Source organism: Vanessa atalanta, chromosome 10 (assembly GCF_905147765.1).
Source record: "Vanessa atalanta chromosome 10, ilVanAtal1.2, whole genome shotgun sequence".
In the NCBI taxonomy this organism is placed as follows: Eukaryota; Metazoa; Arthropoda; class Insecta; order Lepidoptera; family Nymphalidae; genus Vanessa; species Vanessa atalanta.
Genome location: NC_061880.1, coordinates 12,762,965 through 12,783,959, shown reverse-complemented (window position 1 = coordinate 12,783,959; position 20,995 = coordinate 12,762,965). Strand labels below are relative to the sequence as shown.

At 37.1% G+C, this 20,995-nt stretch overlaps 1 protein-coding gene across 2 annotated transcripts; it reads left to right on the top strand.

Moving 5' to 3' along the window:
• Positions 1-324: 324 nt before the first annotated feature.
• Positions 325-19,111, top strand: LOC125067028 (calmodulin). 2 transcript variants are annotated; one of them, XM_047675404.1, is made up of 4 exons: positions 325-480; positions 3,436-3,610; positions 15,547-15,789; positions 18,369-19,111. In XM_047675404.1, exons 1-4 carry the CDS (start codon positions 478-480, stop codon positions 18,395-18,397), a joined length of 450 nt encoding a protein of 149 aa, XP_047531360.1. In that variant the 5' UTR covers positions 325-477; the 3' UTR covers positions 18,398-19,111. The 2 variants fall into 2 exon arrangements, with proteins under 2 accessions (XP_047531360.1, XP_047531359.1); XM_047675403.1 differs by lacking the exon at positions 325-480 and adding an exon at positions 3,115-3,188.
• The last annotated feature ends 1,884 nt before the right edge of the window (positions 19,112-20,995 follow it).

Sequence of the window (20,995 nt, the reverse complement as noted above, 5' to 3'; positions counted from 1 at the left end):
CGCCGGCTGGGTGTCGCCGCACCGCTGCCGACGCCGCGCGCGCCGAGCACCCCGTGCGTCCCGCGAGCCGCAGTGACGCATTGCAGGTGCGCGGTGGCCAATCGGCGCGCGCCGCTGTCCGCTCTACGCCGCCGCACCCGCCCGATATAAAACCGACTATCCTTTGCGGATCAAATCTAATCCCGTGGCGTGCGTCCCGAGACATGGACTTGGACGTTCGTAACGTGCATTGAATCGAATAACGTAGAAGAGACCGAGTGAGAATCGAGAACGGTCATGAGAGTGTGGCAATTCGATTGAACGATTCCGAACGATTCCCGCGGCGCACGAAGTGAATCGCGGTCGCGAGTTTCTCGGCGCGACCGCTCGCGCGAGTGAGGGCGGCAGTATCGTTTCAAACGTCGGTCCGTGCGGTCGCTTTTGCGGCGTAGTCTGTGATTTTTTAGTGTAGCTCCAGATAATCCAAGTTAATCTACGATGGTGAGTGTTTTTTCGTCAAAAAGAAATCAACAGTGTCTTCGAGGGATCTTTCCGAATCTGCCTCGGGGTATATTTTTTGGTTGTGGTGCATCGGTGTTTATAGTGATGACGGCCTCCATTATTATTGTGATGGCCGTTTTTTACCGCATTGCGGATTGTCAACGTCGCCGAAGTAATAGTGGGAATTTAAAGTGAGCCGTACTAGAAGCAGCGGAATGCCATATATCAAAGAAAGAGGCCAGTTTATTTAAACGACAGTTCCGACGTCTCGAGAAACATCCGTCGCCATAGTTTGTTAGGTGTAACCGATGAAATGACGTTACTATGTACAGAGGCTACTTTTCAGCTATTATTTTGGTGTTCGCGTCAAGTGTTACAGCTTGTGTTCGACTATAACTGTCAAGACAGAGGCTCCGGCGCCCGTCGCGCCCTGCTGACGATCGATCGGCCGGGCGCACCTGTCAAACGCCCATTGACTCATCGCAACGCTGGCTTACATTTTTTCATACGCAATTCATAAAACGGGTTCCGTTAGCTTTCTTCGCAAACTTGAAGCATGGTGACACCCATGGTATGTCGTACCTGCTTAGTATGTCGCTTAGATTTTCTTCGCTGAAAAGCCGGTGTCCCTCGAGCCGAAGAACGTTTGAGTTCCTTGTATTCAAAATTATTTTCATATCATATTTTGAAATGGTAAAAAAAAACAGAAATTTAAAGAATATACTTAGCTCATCTATCAACTAAGGCAGGATAAATTGACGTCATTTTATTATTGCTGTTGATTTAATGGACCAAGCTGAGTTGCTCCATAGATCAAAAAAATAAACCAACATTTAACAAGAATTACTGCAGTAAAAGTATATTACAAAGAAGTAACAGAAATATCCTACTCTATTGTTAACAATCTTTTATTATCACCCTTCCGACAGCTGCAACAATCCCCTTACTGAGTAACAGACTTAATCTTACAGTTTTTTATTATATTTAAAGTATAAAATACAAAATTCCTGTTTCAAATTAAGAACATAAAGTAAAGTAAAATCCTGAGCAATTCAAAATTTAAAACAAATTCTGATTAATCTTCTTTTGTATTATTCAACAGTAATAAAGAGTGATATACTACTTTAAACAATGTTTAAATATATCTTCCACTTAATTATAAAGTAAATATTTATGTTCAAATTACATATAAACTGTATAAGGAAGTATTTCTTGAAGGATTCCTCATCTTAATGATATATCATTATTATATATCAACATTATTACTTTCTTTATTCTATTCTAGTTTCCAAATTACATATTTAGATAAGATTGTATGTAGTCATCAGTAGTTATTAAAATACAATAACCAGACACTTAAAATTGAATTATACTAATTGCTAATATAGTTTTCTAATGAAGCAAATAAAAATAATATTAGTGTAATGTATTTAATTGTAGTTTAAAATGAAAAAAATATTGATTATGTCATAATTTCCTTTTGTTACAAAGTTAGATTTGATTGTGAAACATTAAGTATAAAAATATCTTTATCGAGTGCCCATCAAGTGGGGATTGTTTGTAGGACCACTTGTTTTATTAGTTTTAACCTTGCATTCTGCTGCCTCTAGATTGCACTAGATACATTGAACATTTTTGCCTAACTACACGCAGAATAATTTGTAATTATATATGACGTTTGCAGTACTTTATCTATTGATTACATGTGGGCTATTGGGTGTTATCAATGTGACTACAGTTATTTATTATGACTGACCAATATCCAATTTAAGAAACAAGATATGAAAATTATTGTTTCAAGTGAAACATTGTCTAAAATAATGATTGTTGCAAGTTTCTCTGAGTTAACATATATTGTGACTAAATAGGAACTATAATATTTATTTAAAAAAAAAAGAAAGAAAACAATATTTGCTTGTTACTAATACGAATAGTAATAAAAAAATCTAATAAGTATGTGTGAGTTAAAACCCACACATATGATTCACAGATAAAGTTAAATATGAATTATAAAAAAATATCAGTTTAAATTAATGGAAATAACTTTTTTAGAACATTTATTTTTCATGAAATGAAATCACAACGACTTATTTTGATATGTGACTAATATTATAGTCAGTATGAAAACAGGAAATCACGCAATAATATTATCAATAAAACACGAAAGTATTGTTTGATTTTCTTGTGTCTTTGTACAAATAGAAATCACTGTAGTATTCGTAATAAAAATCGACGCAACATCGCGGAAAATTAAAAGTATAATTATGACTTCAATAGAATCTGTACGAAAAAATAAACTATTTCCCTTATAACAAAGAATTACTTGTTCTTAAATAGATGTATATTTAATATAACAGTTAAAATATAATTTAAAAAAATAGTAGGAATCTTTTCGGTAATTTTTCGTTTCTCGTAATATTCTAAAGATCACAGAGCTGACACGTGTTAATTTTAGATTAGCCAGAATTTATATTGATTATATATGTAATGAAACATTATCGTGCGATATATCTTTTGATAGTGGTATTGTAACACTGCAGTATTTGCTATCTCGCACTATCTGGAGTGGTCCGCAGTGTGACGTGTCACAAAAGCAAACAGTAATTACTCTCGTAATCTTCATAATAATCTTATCAGTCTAAATATCTCATTAACTGCTCCGACTCAGTCTTAGGCTGTTCTCTGTTAACAAAATGGTGGTTACAACGGTGGGTTTTTTATTTATATTAAATTAAATTTGTTTTGTTGTTTGAAGGTGTTATCGAAGGTTTGTTTTTGGTCGCCGTTTAGGAAAATGGTTTCAAAAGGTTTTTTCCTTATTCCTTTATATATAAATCATCAAATAATTCATTGATGACATATTTCCTTGTACTTGGTTCGGAAACGTGTTTAAAAACTTAATGACCAAAAATTGTTTGAATTTCATTTTTTTTAGTTGAAACATTCATATTCCAGGCGGATCAGCTGACGGAAGAACAGATCGCGGAGTTCAAGGAGGCGTTTTCACTGTTCGACAAAGACGGCGATGGCACCATCACCACCAAAGAGCTCGGCACCGTGATGCGCTCCCTAGGACAGAACCCCACAGAAGCTGAACTTCAAGACATGATTAATGAAGTCGATGCGGACGGTAAGTACATAATACCAATGACTAAACCTTAGTCAAATTCTTCAAAGTATCTTATCTTTATTAAATAGTTCTCTGAACCAAAGTCCATCGAATGATTAATAAATATTTTTAGGTAATTAATATTGAATGTTGCAAATTCTCACGTAATTCTCACTATAAAACTTTATCGCAACAATATAAGAAAGAAATATGTAAAATATTGATAAGATATTATGTATGACACAATCGATATATTTTTTATGATGAGCGGCCATTATCACAAGTTATATTTAGGCCATAACTCAGTGCTAATACACAGGTTCATTTCAATAGTAATTGTCTTCGTGTCAATGTTTACGAAGGAATGTTATCGTTAATCAAAACGTTATCGTTAGAAGTATTTATTGTTGCCGATAACATACATGAACAATATTAATATATATTAACTTGGTATAGTAACTGGATAAATAGCTCGAATATTACTCTCGAGTCTCCTTGAAAAAAATACAGAATTGCTTGGTTTTAAAAACGCCACCAAATTTAGAATAAATATACACGTAGTTACCATAAATCGTGGTTATGTCAACCTCTTGTGAAGCGAGGACGAAAATCCAGCAATTTTTCGGACGAATTGGGGGCAGACGCCATAAATCAGTGTTAACTTCGAGCTTAAGCCGTGGACAACTTCGCGAAACCGTCTCGAGATAAACTACTTTTCTTTGTTATTTTTATTTGTGATTTCTACACCTAATCCACGTTAATATACTGAAAAGAACATTGGAGCATACCAATAGAGAACAGTCATTCAAGAACTGTCATTTTCCTTGATTTACCCTGCTATCCGGTTGTAGTCAGCAAGTTCCAGCAGCAAGCGTAGTTTCTTATTTTTTAGTTGACAATTCTACAAGTCCGTAACCAAAATGAATCGTGTTTGAATATTGTTGCCGGCCATACAACATAAACATCATAAGCTGAAGATTGTTTAAGTTTTAAAGTAAACCGCCCGTTTTGATCCCCCAAATAAATCCATATATCTCCCCGAAAGGAAAGTAAAATAAAACTCGTAATGTAGTTTTATCGCTAATATTGTTATCTTGTCTATATTCGGCTGAGGAACATTAATTCCGTCGTCTTCGATGTCGTTAAACAATCTTTGTGAAACTTGATGAATGAGTGTAGGGAGGTATGTTGGGATCGTCTTGATCTGGCAGCGTTCCTCGCATCTCTACATATACATACCTTTACCGGCCATGATTAAGCAGATTTTTTCACGCACGTCAGTGGGCGTCCTAATATATTATCTACAATTGCGTAGGCCGAAGTTTACATCGTACTTTATTTAATTGTAATTAATTTTTGAACTAAGCAACCATAACGACAGAATTATTTTCATAAACAGATATCATTTTATTTACAATACATCTATCAGAGGCACAATCGCTATTATTAGGCAAATTATTATTTCCTTAGTAATATAAGCTTAAGAAAATTTACGCCGCTAAATGTTTTCGTTGAAGCAATAAACAGTAGTTTTGCATGATACTTTAGGAAATAAGATGTTGAACAAATGTTTGCTGATAAATCCTTTAATTACATGGATATTTACAAAGCGTTTGATTGCGAATCACGTGTTGGAACTACGTTTGCTATGCCTACAGTCACAAGAACTTGTATTCGGGGCTGTGCGATAACAATGGCTCTGATAAAAAAAGCAAATAATATCACTATAACAACGGTATTATGCGTCAGATGATTGCTGAGAGATTTGTAAAAAATACACCCCTTATCATGCATTTTTGAAACGAATCATTGCGGAGAATGAATAAAAAATTTGGAATTTGAACTCCAAATTATGAATATACAACGTCACTATCTAAATAAAAATAAATCTAATTGACAAACGATAATGTCATAATTTTGATAAATATTTGGAAATGTTCAAAGAATACACTTGAAGGTTGAAAAACATCTCGCGAGAAACCCTCGACTCTCGGCCGAGCCTAAGAGAAAGCGTCTGTGCAATATCAATGTAAAACATTCCCAAGACCTCGCAGCCTCGGCAATACATCATATGTTAAGAGCGAGGAAGTCGTGTATCAGAATCGGACGGTATTTTCGGTATTGTTTACAATATTATTTTGTACGAGCCGGGCGCGACGCGAGACGGCCTTGACATCACATGTTATCAACGTGGCGTCAAATAAGAATTGATACTTTATTAATATGAGGGTATTTATAACGACACGCACTCACCTGGCCGACATCTTGGCGCATATGAGACGTGTTCAATGCCCACCCGTTTAGTCAACGTACGAAACATCGCCAAAACATCAACACTCCGTTTCTCGGGAAAGCCAGGCTAGAAGCTGTTCGAAATCGCAACTTCCTCTTCCTATATTTATCCCGCCACTTTTAATGATGATCTTCACAGTGGACTATATTAAAGGCTCGGTAAAGTTATTATATATTATGGTAATTATAAGCCTAATATGGCTCTTATGAGTTTGGTAATAGAAATTTGGCTAAGAATAGAAATGTAAGAAGCATGCCAAATAGTGATTTGATAGAGTTCGCTTGCAGCGCTCTATTTAAATTATTTCGATTGCTTTTATACGACATATTCATGAATTACCTTGCAAATTAACGCAATATTCCTTTTTCGCCTAAAAGCTGTTTTGATTTATTATCGCGTCTTTATCGAGTCGTCCTTGCAACATACCGATCGCGAGAATTTGCGAATATCGAAAATCATGGGAACCGACGTCATACGCCTGTGTCCGATTGTTTATTATTTTTGACGCAGTTCGTTCAATGGGGGCGTGAGATCTTATATTACCATAACAATTACACCGTTTATATGTTAACTGTAACACAATACTTATTAACAACGCGGAACTCTTCTGATGTTGATATGATAGCTGTCCATCATCATTGTCTTCGCAGCTCTGACGTCAGTGTAAGGTCATGTTTACGATCTCTCAAACAATTGTTTACGAATCTGCATGCGAATGGTGATCTTCAACGTTCCTATTTTCATGTATGTTTCACATGCAAGATTTTATACAAAAATAATTAAACGTTAATTTAACGACAAGCGATATGATTAGATTGTGTGAAATACGATAAGAAAATGGGTCTGTGTGTTGATGCGAAGACAGACCGAGTCGAATGAAAAAAGAGGACTGCGCCTACCCTTAAGCTTACTTGGCTACCCAATTTATTGAGAAGATTAGGGGAATTACGATGACTACATTAAATAAAATAAATTCAACGTATGCATGTATAACATTAAGCGAAATTTATACGACATATTCATATCGAAATTTATGCGTACTGACATTTCATAATGAGAAATAATTTATAGAGGATTAAGTATTAGAAGAGCCGGCCCATCGTAGAACGAACGACGTCACGTAATGAACGTGGTATTATGTTTAAGTTTCAATATTGTCTAACCTTGTGCGCTCACAGACTTTTTAAGGTCAAACTACGATTCTTATTTGTAAATCAAATGACGGCAAGTCGGCTCAGCGGAAAAATCTTCATCAAAAAATATATCCTTCTTACTTGACAAGAAATTGAGTTGTACACTTATTTCCATTATGTATACGAGCAACGTAACTAAGGAAATTAGTTGTTTCCTGTTCGGATATAGTTCGGTCTCAAATCATCAGACAGACTATTTGAGACAATCACGTCTTCCCGTCTAACTAGACGTTAAGTCCGCTCATTTTTGCCTACATAGCCTCATTCGCCTTCCCAACTGATGGGTAAACTCCTCAATAGACTGCGACAAGTTCAAAATTCCGCTTGTTTGTGCAATATTGCGATGAATACAAGTCGAATGTTTCACTTGTTTGGACATTGTTAACATAACCGACGTGTAATCAATGACGTTAATGTCATTATTGAAGTCACGTTGAAGATAAACTTCCCGATTACATTTACTAATGCTGTTTTGATCACTTACTTTCAAATACATATTAAGTATTTAATTTGATATCAATATAAAATACAGTCTCGATTTTATAAGAAGAACTTTCTCGAAAATTAAAAGAAACGTCAATTCGAATAAATAAAAACATTTTCAAATAATCGGGCGTGTTAACGTTCTTTATACGACCGTTACGTTCCGCAAACCATTTGCGGTTAATAATGCCACGCTGTCACATCCGACGACCGAGCCCGTTGCAAATTAATTTAACAAACGAATAGCAGGAAAGAGTCCTTGATAAACATTGTTTTCCTGTAAAGAGCTTATCCTGCCTCGATAACGGCACATGTTCAATAACAATTAATGTTTTGAAGCCACACGAATTATTATTAAATACTAATTTTGGGCGAATAACATGAGATCTGAACCAAATTGCGACTGTCACTACCATTGGATATTTTATTCGTATATTTGGTGCTACTTCTAAAAATATTACATCGTTTTTGATCTGAAACACTAGTAGGTACATTGGGCAAGATTCCATTTGAAAAGTTTACGTCCATTCTGAAAACGATAATAGTTAATGTTCCGTATGTACGTAAATGATTGTTTACAACTCCCCTGCGGTCAGTCCTGACAGTTTTAGACGGCCGCTAACGTTCCCTACCCGAACGCGTTACGCCATACATCAATTCAACTTCTGTCATCTCGTACTAACATCGTATACACAGAAACTATTATTGAACGTGACTTTAGAATATCTTCGGCCGAGTTCTGTTTTTGATTTAATCATAATAAATTGTTGATATGCGACTAATGAACGTAACGTCTTACAATTAACTTTTGTATAATACTTGGCGCTCGCGTCTGCGATATTTGTCACGTGTCTCTCAACGACGCTACTAACAATCAATGTAACATACCAAGATACACTTTCCTCATGACGACGAAACGTTACTATACGGATATGTTTGACTTAGAACGCGAAATTAAATTTTGAATATTTGCAGTTTATACATTTTGAGTTCGGTGTGCTGATCCGTGGGGCTCGCCAACTGTACCGATCTTTCAAAAGCGAACTTGCATCGCCGTTTCATTGACCCCGTATTCAGTACGAGATCGTTTTATGACTTTTCGATAGCGCTTCATTCGACGAGATCGCTGAACTGAAAAGCGCTGCAGGAATGCCGTTAGTCACCCATAGCAGAGCAGCTAAATGGCTGGCGTATATTTCTCCAGTGGCCCAGGAAGTGCAGTGATTCAGTTAATTGCGTATAAATTCCGTCGAATAACATATTTTATGGAGAGTAAAATTTTATTGACCACGACGGCTTCGTCGAACAAATATGTTTATCGGCTTTTGAAAGTGGTCACGTCGACGTCGCGTCTAATCTATGAACTTCCTTATCAACAGTAACGTCTCATTTGTATCCACTTAATAGCGTATTCATAACGATTCGGTGATTTCGAATAGACCGTTAATGGGTTTCCGTGTCATTTTAAAGTTGATGTCACACGATAGATACTAAGAAGTTTGTTTCTCCGAGTGAGACAGAGCGTGGTCAGACGATTGTAACTCTCCGCTACAACGCTATTTGTGGAACAATGCTACAAAATCGAAACCCATCTCGGCTCTAGCGATTATCATTAGCTGACCAGAAAAATATTTCCTTTGACCGAAATACTAATTTATGAATCTTATATAAATTTACAGAATATATATTTTTGATGTAGTCGAAACGAAGTGCGAAATAAGCGGAAATGGTTCTAGAAACATCGCTCATCGACATGAAAGTCAGCTGACGTTGGGGAGGGAGCCGGAGCGCGATCAATACCGTCACGTGGAGCAGGGGTAATTGGACGAGACGGGCTTTCCGAATCCAACTAGATATGCTAGCTCGAAAATTCGTTTCATGCGCTTAAGCCAGCGATCCCTGTATCAATAAGATTTATCGAGATTTCTCTCCGCTCATCGCATTTTACATTTTCATAACCCGTTTTCAAACAGAACTGTATTTCGCTTAGAAAATAATGTGAGTGTTAAATTGCCAGCACTTTGATCAAATGACCCTGCACAGTCGTCGATGCAGGTAACCTATTAGCGTTGAGCGGAGGCGAACGACCAATTAACTATTGTACTGGGGCTTACGATACGCGTCTCTCGTCTTGATTGACCCCATTCAACCTCCAGTCTAATGGCAGACATATTGATTTATCCGTATCAGATACTAAGTGACGTCATCGATGCGTAATTTGTAAGAAAATTAATGTTTTAAAACGATTGAAACGATCAAATGGAGCCGATGAAATAACAAGCGTAATGTTAGTAGTTCAAGTACGATTAATTCCAGCAATCACTGTCAATGAAACATAATTGTCCTAGTGTCACGTGTGAAGCCCTAAGATTTATTATAGCTAAACGTAACGTAGTGAACGCGCATGCGCCTGTTTATGCTTCTAAACTGGGATCACAATATAAATAGGCCGGTCAAGCAACTCGCCCATCGATCGATGTCGAACGACACTACTCTTAATATGTCAGCGCAATACTCACGACCCACGACGTTTTTTACCAATACACATCAAATAAAAAAATTCAAGTGCTTAATGTAGAAAAAATTCGACGAATAGACTATGACAGCAATATTTTCTAAGTTAATTCAAAGCCTATGAAAATTTACTTGACGTTTTGAAGTCACCTTTTGTTTCGTTTAAGTACATACCATTTAGCATATAGTTATTTTATATTTCGGATAAAAATTTGCAAAACAATTTACTAAATAAAAACGAACAAAACGAAATGATTTTAAAAGTTAGCGTTATCTAACTACACATACAGATTTACTACCCCCAAGATATTCTTGCCAGCGATTCTGGTTTGTGTCTAATCGTTACGAGACCGTTATAAATTAGACAGAATGGTGAATAATTATTAAGAACTGAATACGCGTCGAATTATACGTTTTGATAAATATATTTTTTCGAAGATCATCTTATATTTTCAGGAATAAACATTTCAGTAATACAGATGTGACGTCATAGATAATATTATTTTTAAATTTTTTTTCAAAAGCGATTTGTCTCCAGAGTTCGTTAGCGGCGCCCTCGTTAAATATAAACAGTAATAAATCACATATTGTAATATTCACGGACACAACATTGAATTTAGATGGAATTCCGAGGGAGGGAAATCGTAAGGAGCTGGGGAGCTGCCAAGATATCGATCCGCTCATCTGTGTCTCTCGAGTAGCATTACTCTCCTACATAGCGCAAATGGCTGACCCATTGTCGTCCTAATGGCTTCCCGAGTACCCTTTACGATTCTGATTCACGGACGAATTTAGTTTAGCGCGTTCCATTTTACATCTGATATCATGTTATTAAAATATTTATTGGTCACAGCTTTGAGCATTGGTCCTCGATTATTTTACCAGCTCAATTGCTTCAGTTTCGAAATGTCTTATGTTTTTACATAAATAACAATTAATCATACATTATTCTCTCATATGAGTTGAAATACCGAACAGCCATAAATGTTTCGAATATAAGGACGAGTAGACGCAGCCGTAGCCGCGGCATGTTCGATTATTGCCAAGCGATCTTGTTGACAACACTCTTATCTAACAGCTCTGTGTCTGGAGTCAGCGGATTGCAAATGAATTTGCATATTCCGTTGGCGTCGTGCCAGCGCGTTTGTCGCGATTACTCCGCGCACAGTCAGGAGCATCGCCCGAACCGAACACTTTTACCCTAAATATTACACGGATCTTCCTTCTGCCTTCCACGCTACATCTGGCAAACTGACATAAATCATTCTGATAGTACAGTAAATTCACCGACTATTCGCATGTTTTATAACAATGTCCCGTAGTTTGTAATTTGTTTGATTTTATTACCAACGTTGCTTAAAATACGCGAAAAAAGTTTTGACGCCTCGAGAGCCATGGAACGAATCATTTTGTCCGTCGTTTTGTATTACTAGTTGAACCGTCACCATTAGATTATCATTCATTATACACAAAATGTGTTCATAACTCACCGCTCTCCCGCCCGCTGCCCGCCGCCCGCCGGCCGCCGCCCGCGTGATAATTGCAGCGTCCGCGTGTCTCGCCATTTCTATTGTTACATGCAGCCGTCGATAATTAAGATTCATTACGTGCTATGCGCGAACCCGGCCGGGCGCGATCTTAAATATAGCCTATTATTAATACAGCGATCCGATAAGTTTCTCTTCTTTCTTTTGAATGTCAGTCGGATGCTTCCGTTATTAATGACCTCGTTAGATCGATTGTCTTTTATTTGAAACGCGTAGTTCAGAGATATAATAATGTATTAGACATAATAAACAATGAAATGTAAATAGATGTTATAAGTTATCTCACCATCGCGTAGTTCGTGTTACCTAAAGGGATGACGTAATAACTGAGTAGTATCCAATTATATCAATCGATAGTTGACACGCATGTGAAGCCATGTCTAATTACGCAGTCTATAAGGAATTTAATAGGCAGTGGCCCGCTGACGCCATCTTGACTCACGCGTCCTTGCTCGCCGCCTGCTAAGGCTTCGTCTCATTCGCAAGTCGCAACACTGTATCGGCATACAAATTTATCTCTTAAACGTACAAGGTCTCGGTCTTTGAAGCGAGCTATTGAAATGTTAATTTTAATTATACGATTCAGATATGCCTGTCAATATTTAGTTTATATTTACTTTTTTTACCTTGTCATATACCTAACATATTCCATCTGCCGAACTTTATATTTCTAAACAAGTTTTTTTTTTAGTTTTATTAGTTTTCCTCGAGTTCAGTGTAAGCCGTGTGTAACACTGAACACTATGTTAAGATAAATGTCGCTGTAATAACATATAATACTTGTATAAATAGTATGTATGCTGGAAGCCACGTTGCTCTATAATCATATATTTATTAAAATAAATACCTTTCTTACGAAACAAAATAACATCAAAATTCAAGTACATCGCGTTAAAATAATTTTTCAATTTTATTTTAACAGTGGTTAGTCAAAAGTGGCCACGATCTGTGTAACGATGTAATATCTCTATATTTGCTCTTCGACGAGGTATTACATTTGTAAATAATGAATTAAATAGTGTTGACATTTGATATTTTAGTGAGACATAGTAAACATTTAGTTATTTATAAATAAGCCGGTCTCTCGTTTCATGACGCAGTTTGGTGTAACCAGAGCCGGCCGCAGACCGCAATAGCCTCATTGTTCAGGATTCACCGCAACACTCGAACATTTCCTGTCCTAATTGTGCAACGAATTAAATAACCGTTATATTTAGCCTTACACAGATATTCTACTTTGTATCATAGCTGTTTACGATATAGTTTAATGTGTGCCAAAATTTATAGCGTGTGTTTACACAGTCCAAGTTATCACCGAGCGTTGAACAGATAAATGAGCACGGCACCGGCGCGTCCGGGTTCAAGGTCCTGGCGGCCATTGTTGTTCCTTAAACAATGAGCTGACCACCCAGGCGCCGAACTATACTCGAGTCTTACGTACTAACCTAGCTATTCCAAAACAGGCATGGCCGGCATGCGAAATAAAAGGAAGTCTAGCTTCAGCATTTAGAATGTATTTAATCGATAACGGTTACACTGTAGTACCGATTTTATTAAGGTTCATTGATTTTAATTAATAAATTCGTTTTAATTAGTATTTTATAATGATTTTTGTTACTTGTTGTCGAAACATAAATGGTCTATCGAAAAGAGCCTATTGTACTACAATTGTCCAGATGTGCCCTAAAAGCGGCAGGCATTGCGCGAACGGGAATGCGCCGTGCATTCTCGAAAGCTCAGTGGCGGTATAAATAGCCCGCGACGCCTCGAAAGGTTACCACGGAATTAGCAGCGACAAACTTAACTAGAACTTATTTTTGCACCACCGTCTCGGTCGTTTAATGGACGAGACGAAATGTCGCCTTATATTTAAACACGATGACAAGTGTGTGAGTTACACTCGAATACAATAGGATTTAGTCAAACTAGCGCCGGAGAAATGCGGTTATAACTTTAATGATTTTATTGATTAAACACACACGCTTGGTTGATTTACTACACGCTAATGCAACTTATAAGATCGAGTGATTGTGGCAGAATGCAATAGATCCACCCGTCTCGCTCGGGATGTCAGAGGCGACGAAGGGAATACATGTTAAGCTCATCCATCAATCAAGCATCTAAGCGGCTCAGCTTACCCATATGGTATCACGAGCCAATCCATCAACAAAAGCATCGCAAAAGAGATTTAAAGTCAGCAAGCATTTCGTAGACCGCAACATTATTTAAGTATTTTTTTTGTGATCCGCGGTAAGGCTGATGACCGCTTAAAAGAAACAGATCTAGATTTTTAATAGTTTTGAATGTAAATTAGTTTAGTCCGAGCACATATCGTTTACAGTTACTGAGACAAAACAGGAAAAATTAAATCGCATTTATAATGTTATCGCGATAAGATGAATTTTAATCTGAAATATGTACGTGTAACGAACATGTACTTACAATACGTTTTGCGCAGTAACAAAATATATTACTTACATTTTCTCGTTCATCTGATCCTCAAAATCACAAGCGACAAATATATCAGTAACTTACTATCGCTATGTACTACAAAACATAAATATTTTAATACTTCAACGTGTAAATTCGCACAAATAGTTTATTTTACTACTTTTAGTTTCGGATCCGGTTAATTCACCAGAATATTAGATTGTCACCTCTATTTAGTTTCCGTGTGAGTTGACTCGCGGACGAAGAATGTTTTGAAAAATGATTAATTCTATTAGAGTTCACGAATTGGTTTTCCACAACATTATAGATACAAGCATGATTACATGCCTTCTATAAATCTCAATTCAATGGGAAAATTGCAAGTTTTGATAGCGCGAATGGTTGATATTTTTTTAAATACTCATTAAATAATACCATTGCAGTATGCAACGGTTGTGTTATGTAATCTCTGACTGGATTAGATGTCATTGTTATGTCTCGCCATATTTTATAATCATGATAATGTATTTCCAGAACTATTGAATTGTGCGCCTCGTAATCTCAGGTATATTTATGTCTATTCCGTCCGTAACTTCTTCGATGTGTTCGTCTACCAATAAATCTATCACTAGGCGATTGACAATTACGAGATGTAAGCCTTTGTTCATTAATTGCAAGTAATACAGTTAAATTTGAAAGCTGATTAACTGCTCTACGATAAATTAGCACAGCCTTTTTGAATTTGAAGTTTTTTGCTACTCCGATTAATCTCAACCGTGTCTCGTTACGTCAAGCGATCACTCGGTAAATTGAAGTTGCAAATAAATCAATTACGTGTATGTATATAATAGTAACGAGTAATCTTCACATTTTTGCGCTATCGATTCGATACACAAAGTTGATTTATTTCGATGGCAAATCAATAGCCGGTATTTCTCATCGTCGAGTCATTAACTATCGAGTGATATTTATTATGTTAGCATCGAAAGTGTTTTAATAAAATTTTATCGTCGATTAATTGATCATAGAGTGATGGAATCGGAGCGTTGAACAGCTGCGCCGGCGCAATCCGTAAACAATGAAAACAGTCTAGCTTCTTTTGATCGGGCTCATTAATCTCTGAAATAATATAAACTGCATTCGTGAAAATCGCCTCCTTTAAATATCTTGAGATGCTTTTGTTATTATGTGCTAAATTATTTTGATTGATTTACACTGAAAAGTTTTAAAATCTTTCTGCCTACCTGAATATATTCATTTGAGTTATAAATGTACTGACGCAATTTCTTTGAAATAACATAATGTCAAAACAATTATTGTATCTTGAAGAATGTATGTGGGTAGATTTATTTCGTACTAATTTGTTTGTTGTCAAGGGAAACCTGAACAATCGATTTAATATAAATAAGCTTACGTATTTCCTGATCTCAAACTAAGTAACACATCATGTCGACGGTTTAAAGGAAATAAACTCATTCAATAACTATCACTTTACAGGCAACGGCACGATAGACTTCCCCGAATTCCTCACGATGATGGCGCGTAAGATGAAAGACACAGACAGCGAGGAGGAGATCCGCGAGGCATTCCGCGTGTTCGACAAGGACGGCAACGGTTTCATATCCGCGGCCGAGCTGCGCCACGTGATGACCAACCTCGGCGAGAAGCTCACCGACGAGGAGGTCGACGAGATGATCCGCGAGGCCGACATCGACGGCGATGGACAGGTCAATTATGAGGGTGAGTGTCGTGTTCTTGTGTGTGTACCTGTTCGAGCTGGATGTGCCGTTGGGTGTAGCGCTGGGTTCGCGAGTGTACCACACTAATTGGAATATTGGAGATAGTACCCGCAACACCCAATGACGCCTCATATGAGTGTTGAAGCTTTTGCACTATTTATCTGATTTAGATTTGTTGCCATTAATGAAGCAGGTTATGTGTTGGTTTAAAGGAAAAGTTTTCATATATCTTGCTCAGCATAATCCTATTCCGACGTGGTCACAGGAGGCATGAATACTGTTCGACTCTCTCTGCCGGATAATGTGAAAGTACACCACCTTCTAGATGTAACGTTAGGTTGTAAAACTATGACAGTTCAGTTAATACCCCTGTGTTTAGTGAAATTGCTCAGAAACGGCTAACGGAGGAATGTCACGCCATAAAAATCATGTTTTTGCTCTCATAATACGTGTGTTGCTTAGGTAATATTTGCTTTATGGATACCGTGATTCTAATCAAATGACATGAACTCTTAAATAATTTCATAATACATTTTAGTCAAAAAAAATGGAAATTTGCTATGGACATAAAATTGACAACCTAGATGACTATTTCACATCCAGTTAAATATTCGCTCGAATACAGTAATATCTTCAGTGCTAGTCGATGTGAGCGAACGTGCGCGGTCGCCACGTATCCCGCGTTCCAAGCCATCCGAAACGACCGATGTTATCATTACTGTATACAGTTTATTGCTGGTGCCGTTTGTTTAGATAGGGAAATTTAGTGATAGCGCGGTAAGGTCAATGTGATAAATATTTTAATTTGAAAAACTATATCGATAGATAAGAATTAAATAACCGTCACGACTGGCGGTTACTGTTTTAAAACGATTACTATTTTGATAACTTCGACGATTTATAATTGGCATTACAATACAATATCTAAAGAGTTTTCTCATATGTATGAGAGTTTTTGTCAATTTTCTAGTCAAGGTTTTATTTTTGTATTGTACGGTGCGAGAAACAAAAAAAAGCATGAAAAACTAATATTTGGCTTCACAGCTCGTATCGTATTGCTAAAGCCGTAAAGAGATACTCCTAATCATTCGAACAATAACACGCAGTATAGGTAGTCTTATCTAGTCTTCCGTTACAAGAAAAAAACTAGCTACAATAATGATCTAATATTTCAACTCGATAAAAAATACTTGGTCAATATCCAAACTGCTCTCGTATTAGATTTATTCGTACCGAGTTGCTGAAGGCGGAGGTAACTGTTTATAGATGTGTTGTTTACGCGTAGTCCTATTGTGTATAATGATATCAAATTCCCACAGATAATACAAAATATTTTTTTTTTTTTTTGTATGATTGATAATTGAGATGGAAGGAATATTCCACAAGAACGTTACCGAAATATGAAACTCGTACAGTCGGAAGGTACTGGACGTAACTAGTCGGTGGTTTGGGACTCGGTGGCGCATGCGGTGTAAACTATCCAGTAACATGATACTACGTTAACTAAAACTTCCTGTTTTAGTCACTAATGCATCCGACACGGGAATGAATTGGTAATACACAAACACCTGAACGAACTTTTATCTTGAATGCTAAACCCACATCGACCAAGGGCAGTGGCGACGCCATATTCTTGGAAATTGACACTAGATTTTTATATTCTTTACATTCGGCTATAACCTGATCACAATTAGAGCTACACGAAGGGTCATTCCTGTCGCGTGGCGCCGCTGCCCCCGCATTTTGCAGTCTCAACCGACCGAGCGTTCTCTCTTGCAGACTTCCATGCGCTCGCGCAAATGATATTCGCGCGCGGCGACGGCAGCCGCTAGCGCGAGGCTCGCCCTTGTCCTTTCGTTACACTAACTAACCGTTACCATGGACTCCTCGAACTATTCCCTAGTAGTGTGTAGAGAAGGCCTACGTCGCCGCGGCCCACTAGGTACTGACAGTGCTATCAATGGTTTGCTGCTCGTTCTTAACTGTTTCTACCTCTGACATGTTAGCTCCCCCGGGTCGCCCGCAATCCCGTCCCGGACGAATTCCGGGCGACCCGGCAGCCTCTGGTGCATGTGTCTAATGTCTGTATAGAGTTTTCTTAGAGAAATACCACCTGGCGATCCCTTCCGCGCTTTGCACTGTATTTAGCTTGTAAACCTTTATTACCGACAAACGAGCAGCAAACGTTGCGACCGGCCGCCCCCGACGCCGGCCTTCGGATCTTATATCCAGAGGGTGGTATTTCGCATAATCCCTTTGTAGTGGCATGACGAGGTTCGACCGTTTCCTATGGTTCGTTTACTACGTCCCAGTGTCGCGGAGCACACTCCTCCCGAGGCCTGTGCTCGGCGACGGACGACTTTAACTTTGTATCACGATCGACTTAGCGATTATATTTTGTCTAACAGGTTACTCGTTTTAATAGTGCATCCTCTGTCTGTCGGTCACTATTTCTGTGTTAACATTCATCTTAGACACGTTTGCGAGGGTTCTGTGAATACTTTTTGTGAATATCTGTTCGTCGCCGGGGAGAGAGCGCTGTACTGCGATCGACTAATGCCCGCCGTTTCTCTGTTTCAGAATTCGTCACCATGATGACGTCGAAGTGAGCCGCCGGCTAGTGTGTGTGTATAAAGCAGAGAATTTTAATATACGTTTTGTTTCATGACACACAATATTACCATCGTATTGGACCTGCATTTCTCTAGTGTTTGCGATAAATTAATATTGTCATCGTTTCAGTTCAATGGTATATATACCGGTGGGCGCGGCCCCTCCCTATTTAGACTTTAAAGTATTCCGTTAATTTTACTATATAAGGAAGAAAACTTCAAGTGTAGCGGTACAAAAGCGAAACGAGTAGGTGTGCGTCGCGTGTGGTGGATGTCGGTCCGCGAGTGTCGCGAGTGTGGCGTGCGTGTGTGTGCTGCTCCGCACCTTTCCGATACATTTAAATGTAAATTTTTTTCAAGTATGAGATATTTATAAAGTACGTGAAGATTAAAAAATTTAAAAAATCACAAAAAAAATATACCGTGGCCGTAGCGCGGCGAGTCACCGCCGCTGTGCATTACTGATCATAATAAATGTTTCAATTTAACTTAACTAACTCAGTAAACGAATAAATTAGATTTATTGGTACTGCATTAATTGTATCTGTAAATGACTTGATAAATATTATATTTCTATTGTTGGTGAAACTAATTCTATCGAATGGAAAGTACTCCGCTCTGTTATTCTCTAACCACATTTGATTCATTCTGTTATTAAATTTTACAAAAGACATACTGAAATAAATGTTTCTTCATTTTTAGGTCAATAAGGATCCGTGTTTCATTTCCTCTACCCGCCCTCCCCGCTCTATGCGCCCTTGAAATATTCGAATCGATAACTAGCATTCATTAACATCACACTTTACATAATTGCCGTAAAAGTAACAGATAATAGAAATTGTCTCGAAAATAAATTACGAAGACAAAGACAACACTTATGGCACACATTAAAATAAAACTAATCTAGGAATTTGAAATGTGAATAATTTTACTTTTTAATTATGTAAATTTGTGTATATTTAGTTTAGTTTATTTATTATTTTGTTTTTGTTAATGGCTTTTAGTTGTGCCGATGGAGGGATATTACTATTATTATAAGTCTATTATATAGTATAAGCTATAAATGATAACATACATTTACCAAACTCCATCAACTGTTATTGAGATATATTCATAAATCGTGAAAGCGATATTTGTTTTAAACAAAAAACGTAACTTTAATTGGATGGCAACATAATATTTTATTAAATACTTAACTGTCGACGTTTTTATAATATTTATTACTGTTTGGTTTTTCTACATTATTAATAAAATCATTCATGTCTAAAGGATGAAAACCTATAGCTTTCCTTCTCTGTGTACACTTCTTACATACCGAAAATAAGAGGTACAGGGCTAGCTCTATACGGTGTCCCACGAAGTCCCGTCTACAATCGCGATCAATGAACTAAGCGAGTCGTTTTGGAAATGGAAAATCGAAGTAAATCCCGAATGTACAACAATGTACTTTTCAGATTCAATGCCCCTTCAATAGCCCCGTATGACTAGGTAAAGCCTGGGTAACCTAGTGTTAAATACCTGCGTGTATTACCAAAAGAACGATTATTATTTAGGATTCGTATAAAGAACCAAGCCGTCTTTCTTCTAGATATACCCTATTAGATATGTTATGTGGACTCCCGGTAATCTTTTTGACAAATTTTGTAATTTTTTTGATTTTTCAAAATCCCGGTAATTTTTTTTTGTCAATTTTCGCTTATTTGCATAATGCATGATTTAGCAAGTTGTGTTCTCTCACTTGAGCCTTCACGATTTAGCTAGACTGCAAACTATACTTATCTAACTCCCACGTATCGCTTCTGATTGCCCGTGGTATGTGCGTGATGTAGATTTATTAAATTAAATTCAATAGCTATTTCAATAATAGCCTTAGGATTTTGATCCCTTAATTGGGCCACCAGGATCTAGCTTTGAGTATTTTGACTCGCCCGCCCGGTGTCGCTGTAGAAGCCATTAGGACCTGTACCTAATATAAATTCCAAAAAAAACGACATTGCTTCACATTATTTTATAATAGTATTATATGTAATAGAATTCAATTATATATTAAAAAAAAGTTTATATATATAATATATCATCGGTTCTAAGTGCTATAAAGTCCTAGGAAAATTGCATTACTCGGCAGCGAGCATGCGTAACAAACGCAATATAAAAATAATGAGATACATGTTGTTAAACCATATACATAAGAAAATAGGACATACAAAAAGAGTGATAAAAGAAAATTCAATCGTCTTATCACTATTAAAAAAGGAGTTATGTATTTTGCCGAAATATTTCAATTTGTTTATAACGTGGCCTTTGTAAAAGTACAGACATTTTACAGCTAAGAATACTTTTGAATCAGTGTTGCAGAACCAACGATAGTTTTACTATCGATAGTTGGAATCGAAAAATATTCAGGATAACGATAGTATCGATTGCACACCGCGAGCAATACGATTAAAAACAGTGATACTATATATAGCTATTGATTTTTTATGACCACAGTATCCATTTCCTATTCTTAGTATTATTGTCAGCGTTATGATCCCTAATGGACTACAATCAGCCATGGTAATTCATATACACTAATAGCAGAACACCAACAACTTA

Coding starts and splice junctions, on each gene's coding strand:
- LOC125067028 (XM_047675403.1), top strand. Junction 3,611..15,546: donor TAATGAAGTCGATGCGGACG/GTAAGTACATAA, acceptor ATCACTTTACAG/GCAACGGCACGATAGACTTC. Junction 15,790..18,368: donor TGGACAGGTCAATTATGAGG/GTGAGTGTCGTG, acceptor TCTCTGTTTCAG/AATTCGTCACCATGATGACG.